This window comes from Meriones unguiculatus, chromosome X (assembly GCF_030254825.1).
Source record: "Meriones unguiculatus strain TT.TT164.6M chromosome X, Bangor_MerUng_6.1, whole genome shotgun sequence".
NCBI lineage: Eukaryota > Metazoa > Chordata > Mammalia > Rodentia > Muridae > Meriones > Meriones unguiculatus.
In genome coordinates this window covers 32,285,662-32,296,417 of record NC_083369.1, presented here as the reverse complement: position 1 = coordinate 32,296,417, position 10,756 = coordinate 32,285,662, and the positions used below count along the sequence as shown (strand labels likewise).

At 49.9% G+C, this 10,756-nt stretch overlaps 1 protein-coding gene across 1 annotated transcript; it reads left to right on the top strand.

Moving 5' to 3' along the window:
* The first annotated feature begins 657 nt into the window (after nucleotides 1-657).
* Prickle3 (prickle planar cell polarity protein 3) lies at nucleotides 658-10,684 on the top strand. The gene is made up of 9 exons (XM_021658490.2): nucleotides 658-813; nucleotides 1,918-2,003; nucleotides 2,856-3,039; nucleotides 6,090-6,203; nucleotides 6,496-6,633; nucleotides 7,689-7,892; nucleotides 7,985-8,171; nucleotides 9,130-9,429; nucleotides 9,967-10,684. Exons 1-9 carry the CDS (start codon nucleotides 772-774, stop codon nucleotides 10,569-10,571), a joined length of 1,860 nt encoding a protein of 619 aa, XP_021514165.1. The 5' UTR covers nucleotides 658-771; the 3' UTR covers nucleotides 10,572-10,684.
* Nucleotides 10,685-10,756: the final 72 nt, after the last annotated feature.

The following is a 10,756-nucleotide window of genomic DNA, read 5'->3' as shown; positions in this document are numbered from 1 at the left end:
AGGAAAGAGACCCAGCTCTGGAAGTGACCTCAGGAAACACAGACATCTACCTGGCGACAGAAAAATAGGTGAACAGGGAGGAAGGCTCTAAGACCTACTTCTTTGGGCTAAGGTCGAGGGGAGGGTGTAGGGAGTGAAGGTGCACAATGGCTGGATGTGGATTGCCCAGTACCTGGCCAGAGAGTTTTGTCTCTTTCACATAAACCTCAGTTCTGTCTCTGAAGATGAAATAGGCCTAGCCGGACGGTGAGAGCCATAGAACACCAGCCAGGGCTGAAGATGAAGTTGGAACCATTCTTGTAACATTCATCTCAGGAAAAGAAAATCTGGGAAGGGATCAAGAGGTGGCTTTGACCCCTGCCCCCCAAAGCTTTCAAGTTAAATCGACAGTATTCACCCAAACAAGCACTCTAGTGTATCACTCTCATCATGTCTGCACTTCAAGCCCGCCCACTTCCAACTTTCAAGCCCTAAAGGCTGTGTGAATGTGACACCGAGGGACACTGAAGGCCCAGACTTCTGACTCCCTGCTCTGGTTCTAGCCCTGGAAAGAAACCTCGGCACCGCAGGTTTTGCAGCAAGGCACTCATTCACCTTCAGATAGGGGCCACCGCGGTGACTTAGACACTACAGGCTGGGGGCGGGCCCTAAGAGGCGTGCTCCTCCCACCCCGGAGTCAAGTTTACGGAAGAGAGCTGCCAGGGCCGACGCGTTGTGGCAGCCGACTCCATCCGCCTGACCCAGCTGAGCTTGACTCTGTCTAGGCGCGCCATGTTCGCGCGTGGGTCCCGGAGGCGCCGCTCCGGGCGTGCGGTGAGCAGGGCTCAGGGCAGTGGTGGGGGTCAGGGGTGAACTGAAACCCAGGTGAGGGGGCAGGGACCAGGAACAGAGGGGAGGTGCCCCAAGATGGGTCTGGGAACTCCCTTCCCTAACTTTCCCAGAGTTGGGAGCTGGGACTGAAGCACACTCTCGGATGCAGAAACGTGTAGATATGGTGGCTCAAATCCCTAACACATCTCACACTTTTAACACCATTGCAGTCTGGGGCCGCCCCCTTTCCTGTGAATTAATCCTAAAGGTGAAGAGAATAAGGTCTTGAGATTTGAGATTAAGCAAGGGGAAAACATGGGGGCACTGTAGAATGAGAGTGGTGGTGGGTTCCTTCACTTATGGGTAACAAGAATCAATGAACTAAGGTTTAAGTTCAGAAGATTTCCAGGTTTCCATAGGAGTCTGGAAGCTGACTTCCTAGATAGGAGGGCTTCTCTGTTTCTTTGAAAGATCTCTAACCAAGAAAGGTGGAATGCGGACCAAAGAAGAGAGTAGTCCCAAAATCTGAAGGGTAAAGGGCAAAGATTTCTTGGGCTAAGGCTTTCTGAATGGAACAGGGACGTTTTGCTGTCCTAAAGATACTCCTCGGTTCCTCAGGTAGGAGAGACGGAGGCAGGGTTGGGAAGAGGGGCAACAGAACTTCTGAGGGAAGGGCAGAGTTCATGTGGGATCTCCGGGAAAGGTGGGTTCCCAGACGCCTACCCTGTGAAAATGGAGTGCTGCTGGCGCCCTGGATGTTGAAGGGAAACATGAGAGGGAATGCCCAGATTAGGGATTCTGCTCTGGTAGGTAGAAGGCTCTCCCTAACAGACCTATCTGAGAACTACAGAGGGACATACCAGCCCAGACAGGGGAATTCCCTGGAAAAGGAATATACAGGAAAGTGGTCTCCACTGCCCTGCCTCCGGTTTGGTTGTTTCCTCCTCCCCCGTGCTCAAGGCGCGGTCTCAGCCTGCCCAGCGCTGCCCCCAGTGAGACAGGTCCCAGCCTGCGGTTGTGAGTCTGGGAGTGGAGGAGCAGGCATTGACTTCTCCCTCCCTACTCCCGCACCTTATTTCTCCTTGCATCTACTCCCACCCACTACAGCCTCCAGAGGCAGAGGACCCTGCTCGTGGCCAGCCTTGCAATTCCTGCAGGGAACAGTGCCCAGGCTTCCTGCTGCATGGCTGGAGGTAAGTGACCCTAGCCTTTGTCAGAGACCCTCCCCAAGGCTTGAGCTCTGCCCACAGAGAGTACAGTTGGGAAAGGAGCCTCAAAGTCCTTTCCAGGGCCCCGCCCCCTGACTCATTCCCAAGAGACCTGTTCCCAGGAGTGTTCCACAGCCCTGACTCCCCAAAAAAGTCTTCTCTCAAGTCTGAATCCTATCTCTAGAGCTGTCTTCTAGCCGAATCCACAGACCCTGTCCGCAGATCCTTACTTAGGCTCAGAACTTTTCTCCCAGACCCAGTGTTCTCTTGGAGCCTTGCACTCAAAATCTAAGAAACCTTGATCCCACAGACTCACAGTAGTACCCCCAACCCTCCTAAGCCAGAGACCTGCCTTCAGGAGTAGTTATCTTACAGAGCACAGAATCTCCCACCTGAGGAAATCCCATGATTTATGATACCAGTCTCAGCCCCTGAGTCAGGACCCTCTCAGGCCTTTTGCCCAGAGAATCTGGCCCAAGTACCAGAGCTGGAACAGTTAGGGAGAAGTCCTTCAGACTCTGAAGACCCACCCCTCCATCTCCTGTACCGAGTATCATAGCCCAACCCCGAGTCCTGTAAGCCCCTGTTTTCCAGACCTGTCATCAGCCAGAAGCTGAGCCTGGCACAGCCAGTGCCCTGTGGCCTGGTCACAAATGAAATCAGATCTTGGCTCTTAGCCCCAGCTCCTGTCAGCCCTGGCCTCAGGCACAGAGCTCTGTCCCAGCTCCGAGTCCTTTGGTGTCAATCTACATGTCCTGCCCTTTGGTTGAACCTGGACTGCCCAGGGATCTTGGTGGATGGCTCCTTAGTAATTGACTCCTATCCTGGCCCTCACAGAAAGATCTGCCAGCACTGCAAATGCCCGAGGGAGGAACATGCGGTGCACGCTGTGCCTGTGGACCTAGAACGCATCATGTGCCGGCTCATCTCGGACTTCCAACGCCATTCCATTTCTGATGATGACTCAGGCTGTGCTTCAGAGGAGTATGCCTGGGTACCCCCTGGCCTTAAGCCAGAGCAGGTGACCAAAGGCTGGCCACCCACTCTCATTCTCCAATGGGTGCACACATATACAGGCACATATGCATTTGAGTGCAAACCTATTTATGGAGTAATGCTGGAGTGTGGTCCGAATATCAGTGTCTCTCTGTTCTGAGTGATCACTGGGCCAGTTCCTGTGGGTCTTGTTGACTTTTCATTCCATTCTTTTTTTTTTTCCTTTTTTAAAGTGTGTGTGTGTGTGTGTGTGTGCCCTAAGAGTCCAGAAGAGGGCATTAGATTCATTGGAAGTGGAGTTATAGGGGTTGTCAGCTGTAATGTGTGTGCTGGGAACTGTATTCCAGTTCTCTGGATGAGCAGGAGAGCACTTCTGACCACTGAACTATCTCTCCATCCCCATTTCTATTCTGTCCTTTACTCAAGGCTGTATCTCAACACTTCATTTATCAATCAATCACATCACCACTGATGATTTGTTCAATTGTTACTGAGCATTTACTGTATGCCAGATACTTCTAGGCACTGAGGACAGTAAAGAATCCATAAAACAAAGGCTGAGGTTATGATTTAAGGATAGAGCATTTGCCCTAGCATGCACACGACACTGGGTTTTAACCCCAGCACCAAAACACATATGTTGGCACTTATTTTTCCACGTGGGAATATAAATATCCAAAAATACTGTCTCTTACATAAAAATGCAAAGTATTTTTATGTAACCCACACCTTATATTAAATGGCATACTATTTTTGTATATAACCTACGAATATCTTCCCATACACGTTAAATCTTTTCCAGATTATACGTGATATAATACATGGCGCTGTAAGTGCTAAATAAGTAGTTGTATTATTTCTGTGCTGAGATCTGTAGCTCTGTGGTGAAGAGCATGCCTAGCATGCCTAGCATGCACAAGGCATTGGACTCAAGCCCAGAACCACAAAAAAAAAAAAAAAAAGATAGTGTCCAGAGAAAAAAATAGCTGGGTGTGGGTGTCATGACACATGCCTGAAATCCCAGCTCTGTGGAGGCTGAAGCAGGAGGATTATATGCAAGGAGTCATAAATGCAAAACTATGTGGTATATTTAGAGAATATCAGGCCAGCCAGTGATAATAGTAAGACCCTATCTTTTAAAAAAATGATGATAATGGCAAGAAAAAAAATCTGCATGTCGCTGGGTAGTAGTGGCACATACCTTTAATCCCAGCATGCAGGAAGCAGAGGCAAGCAGATCTCTGAGTTTGAGGCCAGCCTGGTCTACAGAGCTAATTCCAGGATAGCCAGGGTTACACAGAGATACCCTGTATAGGAAAAAAGAAAAGAAAAGAAATCTTCGTGTAGAGGTATACAGTTCATATGGGTCTTCTAAAAATATCTTTGGCTAGTTAAACCCTCAAATGTGGAACTCTCAGCTGGAAAGAGATGACTTTGCATCCGGTAGAATAAGGGTTATGGAATAAAAAAGAAATCTGACAGGAATAATGGGAGGGAGGCCAGGATTATAAATAGAGTGCCCAGACAAGCCCTATCTGGGCTGCCCTGAAGAAGATGAAGTGAGCCTTGCAGAAATCTGAGGTTGACACAGTCCAGGCAAAGTAAGTAGAAACGCCAAGGTCCAGAGGCAGAATGTGTTTGGCACGTCTGTGAGAGAAAAAGTGAGGAGGCCAGTGTGGCAAGATCAGGGTGAACAAAGTAAGAGTGTTTACAGGAAATGCCAGAGGAACTGGAGGTCATGGAGAGAATTTGCTCTGAGTGAGGGGCTGTTGAAGAGGATTGTGAAAAGAGGGGCGTGACTTGTCCTATTATATAACAGTATATCTAACAGCTTGTAGTGGTGAGAGTGGAAACAGGACTAGTGAGCAGAAAGCTGGGCCAACACTGTGCCTCACTGCTGATCGAGGCTTGGTTTTTGGAAATCTGTACAGTGCTAGGACTGGACGACTGGGCCTTTGCGCATACCAGGCAACCGCACTACCACTGAGCTGTGAAGCCTCCCAGCCTCAATTCTGGATACACTGTCTTTTGTTGTTTGGGGAGGATTTTTCTGAGACAGGGCTCTGTATCCCTTGATTGGCCTGGAACTCACTATGTGACCTAGCCCAGCCTTGACTGCATAACAAGTCCCAGTGTTTAATCCCAGCACTTGGGAAGTTGAGATAGGCAGGATCTCTGTGAATTTAAGACCAGATTGGCCTACTACACAGTGAAACCCTATCTCAAAAACCAAACAGGAAAAACACCACGGCAAACTAGGTATGGTAGTGCATGCCTGTAATGCCAGCACTAAGGAGGCTGAGGCCAGCCTGATCTAAATAGCAAGGTCCAAACCACAAGAACTACATATCAAGAGCCCCATCTCAGAGAGGCAAAGGAAGGGAAAGAGATAAAAAGAAAGCCAATCAAGAGCAAATTTGAATAAAAATTTGTGCTGTTAGTTAGATAGCCACATTACCTAGGATGTGGGGAGAGGTCACAGAGCAGCATTTGTGACACCTTAGCCAACAGATGATTCTTAGAGCCAAGAAAGTACGCGTACAGAGGAGCAATTTAAAGGATGAGAAAAACAGCTAGTGAGGAAGGAAGGAAGGAAGGAAGGAAACCAGGGCTCTGTGGTATTCTGGACGCTAAAGGAAGAAACTGTTTTCAGAAAGAGAGAGTAATCAGCTGGGGCCTGGACTGCTGATGGTGTGACCAATGAGGACTAAGACCTGAACAATGATTCTTACAATGCAGACATCCTCAGTGACCTTAACAGCTTTGCAGATGGCCAGGGCCAGAAGCCTGACTGGAGTGGGGTCAAGATACAAGGAAAGCAGAGGAAGTGCAGTGGCCAGGAATTTTCACAACTCCTTTGAGACATTTTGCTATAAAGGGAAGAGAGCAGGCCTTGTAGGTTTTTCCTATGGGTCCCTTCAATCATTCAGGAGCTTTGGGGACAAGGATTGTGTCAGGAGGAGTGCACTTCAGATGATTTTAATTTCCCCATAGAACCAGGGACCCATGGCTTCATTGTATCCTGGCTCACCCCTAATTGTCATTGTTTTTTCTCACCCTTCCATGTCCTCCCAGGTTTACCAATTTTTCAGTTGCCTTCCAGAGGACAAGGTGCCCTATGTCAACAGTCCTGGGGAAAAATACAGGATAAAGCAGCTGCTGCACCAGCTACCTCCACATGACAGTGAGGTGAGGAATAGAGAAGACAGAACAAGCATGACAGGAGTGGGGTACAGCCTGGACAGATTCAGGGCAACTGGAAATAAATGGGCAGGGTCAACTACGGAAAGGTGAGCTGAGCTGAACTGAAAGGTCTGGAGAAGCAGGAGCCAGAAGGGGACACTCCTTGACCAAATTTAGCTGAGAATTGAGAGAAGAGGTGAGGAATGGGTATTTCAGATAGTAGGCACCAAATATACAATGACCTAGAAGTAAACTCTGTCATCATGGATGAGGTCTAGAAGACTCCTTCTCTCCCCAGGCACAGTACTGCACAGCCCTGGAAGAGGAGGAGAAGAAAGAGTTGCAAGCCTTCAGCCAGCAGAGAAAACGGGAGAACCTGGGTCGGGGCATCGTTCGAATCTTCCCAGTGACCATTACTGGGGCCATCTGTGAAGAGGTGAGCTATAGGGTGTCTCAGCAAGTGAAGACCCTGAGGCTTACCACTCACTTAACCCCACTGGGGCGTCTCTAGAGCCCTTGGATGAATAGAATTTGTTCCTTAGATACCAATATTGGGTCTAATTTGTCTCTAACACCTTGATGTATACTTCTGGGTTTTCCTCTCCTCGATGCAGAGGACAGATAACAGCAATGTCTCTTTGGTTGTGATCAGAAATTGTTCTTTTTTTTTTTGTGAGGGAGCACAAGACAGGGTTTCTTTTTGTAGTAGTGACTGTCCTGGAACTCAGAGAGATCCACCGGCGGTGGATCCCAGGTGCTGGGATTAAAGACGTATGCCACTGCACCAGGCTTCAGGACTTGTTCTTAAAATCTGACCCCCATGGGTAAGCATGGTGGCTCACACCTATAATCTCAACATTTGGGAGGCTGAGGCAGGAGAATTGTTTAAAGGGCAACCCAAGCTCCATAGTAAGGCCTTGTTTCAAAACAAACAAGCTCATCTCCAACGATGCAAACTAATAACAAATAATAATATTAATAAACTGATACATAGTCCCAGAGCCTGAAGTCTGAGGAATAGCCATACTCAGTTGGTGGAATTTGTCTCCAAGGCCTTCTCTGGTCGATGGAGGCCTGTCTTTAAAACTATTTGGTAATGTCCATTGGCTGAGACCTCTGTGGGTGGAGGCTATCTCTACAGCACCTCCATAGTATTTGCCAATGCTACCTAAAAGGTTTGCCTGTAAGGCCACCCATGGTCATTAAGGCTTGTCCACACGAGCAGAGTCAGTCCTTTATGTTCCCTCCTCTTCCCTATGAGTGAGCCCTATCTCAAATGTATCCCATAGGTGGGGATAGTTACCAGAGAATCAGGGGTTCGAGGCCAGCCATCGCTGTATATTAAATTCAGAACCACCCTGGGCTACATGAGACCCTGTAGTAAAAAATATACAAAGCTTCACCATAGGAAAGGCCCAAGTTATCACAAGCTTGGCTGACCCTGTTCATCTGACTATCTTGGTGACTGTGATGGTGTCTGTCATTTGGCAGTGTGGAAAGCAGATTGGAGGTGGAGACATTGCTGTCTTTGCCAGTCGCGCAGGCCTCGGGGCCTGTTGGCACCCTCAGTGCTTTGTGTGCACCACATGCCAGGAGCTGCTGGTTGACCTCATCTACTTCTATCATGCTGGCAAGGTCTACTGTGGGCGCCACCATGCTGAATGCCTGCGCCCTCGCTGTCAAGCATGTGATGAGGTTTGGGCCTCCCTAGTCAGGGGTGGGAAGGCAGGGTGAAGAGAGCCAGAAGCAAGCTCTTCTGACAGCCCTGGGTGATCTGTGCCCTGCAGATCATCTTCTCCCTGGAATGTACAGAGGCCGAGGGCCGACACTGGCACATGGGTCACTTCTGCTGTTTCGAGTGTGAAGCTTCGTTAGGAGGGCAGCGATATGTCATGCGTCAGAGCCGCCCCCACTGCTGCGCCTGCTATGAGGCCCGTCATGCTGAGTACTGTGATGGCTGTGGGGAACACATCGGTGGGTGAACGTGATGGGAAAGGACACAGGGATGTATGAACAGCTATGCCATGGCCCCATTCACCCCTTCTCCCCTTATACCTCCTCCTCCTCCTCCTCTTCCTTCCTTGCTTCCTTTGGTGCTGGAAATGGGACTGAGGGCCAGGGCCTCCAACATGTTCAACAGATTTTCTATCACTGAGTTATATTCTCCCCAGCCTAGATGTCATGCTTTCTAAATCCCACCTACACATAAGTTGCCCACAACACACACCTAAATACACGTGCAGACACCCACTGATTCTAGTACTCTAAGGTAAAGCCTTTACTGCCCAGAGCTATGCTCTGGTCTTTTCTAATTTCCTCCTTCATCTAACATTAAATCCTAGCTTCTAGGGCACTCTACCTTCTTTTTTGTTTGTTTTCAAGACAGGGGTTCCTCTGTGTAGCCTTGGCTGTCTTGGACTCACTTCGTAGACAAGGCTGGCCTCGAACTCACAGAGATTACCTGCTTCTGCCTCCCTGAGTGCTGGGATTATAGGCGTGCACCACCACCACACCGGGCAACACTCTACAGTCTTAAACCAGCTTCTTTCCTACCAAATCCATGTCCTACCTAAGTCCCATCCCCACTATCCACACCTCTTTTCAGGTCCAGCCTCTATTTGCCTTTTACCTAAAGCTGACTGGACTCCCAATGACCACATATTAGAGCTCAGTGCCCATGTATGCTCTTTAAATGAGCATCCTAGATAAGAAAGGAGAGGACACCATTGCCAGTTCCTCTCCAAAAGATAAGGAAGATGAGGGCCAAATCTCACTTTATCTGTTTTCTCCAGAGAGGTCCCCTTTTGGGAATGGGGAGGAAAATCGGGGTGCCCTAGCACAAATCCCACACCTCTTCTTAAGAAAGAGCTGCTTAAGAAGGGTAGGCTATGAGTGTTGCCTCAGTTTTCCCACTCATGTTGGTCCCCCACAGGCCTGGACCAGGGCCAGATGGCTTATGAGGGCCAACACTGGCATGCTTCAGATCACTGCTTCTGCTGTAGCCATTGTGGTCGAGCACTGCTGGGCCGCCCCTTCCTGCCACGCCGAGGCCTCATCTTCTGCTCAAGGGCCTGCAGCCTTGGATTTGAGACCACAACTCCAGGGCCTAGCCTCCGAAGCTGGAGCGCCAGCACAGCCACTGCACGGCTCACAGCTTCCCGGGCTTCTTTCTCAGCTGCAGAGGGGACATCAGAGACAGCCAGCAAAGGCACCTGTACGAAGGCAGAGTCTGGTGAGCCTCGTCTCCTCCACCCTGCCTTTCCTGGGCTGCCCTGCAGCATCCTGTCTCCCCACATTGCTGGGCCCATCCTTCTCCAGGCCATTTCAGGCCTAGTCTCTAGTCCTAACTCCACCTGTCTGCTGAACCCTGGGTCCGGCCTGAGCCTCCAGATCCCATAACACACCTCAACTCTTCCTATCTTGAGCCCAAGTGCTACCCTCACTTCCTCCAACTAGTCACCCTCTACCCAGGCTTCCCCTCCATTCTATCTCAAACCAAATCTACTCCAACCCTTGATATGCCCCCTCCTGGCCAATCCCTCACCCTATTCATGGACCACAACCCTACTCATGCTAATTTATTTCCTATCTTTCTTTCCATCCAAAGCCTGCAGCAAAGAGTCAAACTTTGGGGTATCCAACCTCTGACCCTCTGCTCCACTTCCCAGTCCCAGAGGGGGAAGAAGGCATTCCCAAGTCTTCCCTCAAGTAAGGGCCAGACAGAACAGGGCAGATACCAGTAATCTTCCATCTTTTTTTTTTTTCCTAGCTGCAGGTCCTGATGAACCCTCCCACTTTCTGAGAGGGGCCCCCCACCGTCATTCTATGCCTGAGCTAGGGCTACGAAGTGCTCCTGAGCCACCCACAAAATCCCCTGGCCATCCTGCCCTACATCCAGATAATGCCTTTGGTCGCCAGAGTACCCCGCGTGTCAGCTTCCGAGACCCTCTGGTGTCTGAAGGAGGTCCACGACGGACCCTGAGTGCACCTCCAGCCCAGCGCCGAAGACCACGAAGCCCCCCACCCAGGGCCCCCAGCTGTCATCGCCGCCGCCGGCGGCGGCACCAGCGCCGCCACAGCAGCCACCATCACCACCACCATCCTAGCAGATATGTCCACCATCGATGTGACTTGGGATCAGGTTCAGATTCAGGATCTTGTTCCAGCTCACCCTCTAGCCCCAGTTCAGAGTCGTCTGAGGATGATGGCTTCTTCCTAGGGGAACGTATCCCACTGCCCCCTCACCTGTGCAGGCCCAGGACCACCCAGGACACTGCAACCGAAACCTGTAATTCCCCAGCCCCACCACCTGTCCAGGCATCTCACCCTGCGAAGCCTCACCAGACCAAAGACAAGAACTGCATCGTGGCTTAAAGAAAGGCAGTTTCAGAAGGGAGTCTACTAAGTCATAGTGCCCTTCTTTATTTGTCTTAATGAAACAATGTGATAGTTGTTAAAAAATAAAGTAAAAAAAAAAATAATAATAACTAGGCCTGGCTTCTTTGCTCCAATAGCATTACCTCAATTTCCCTCCTCCTAATGCTAACATTTGATCCCCC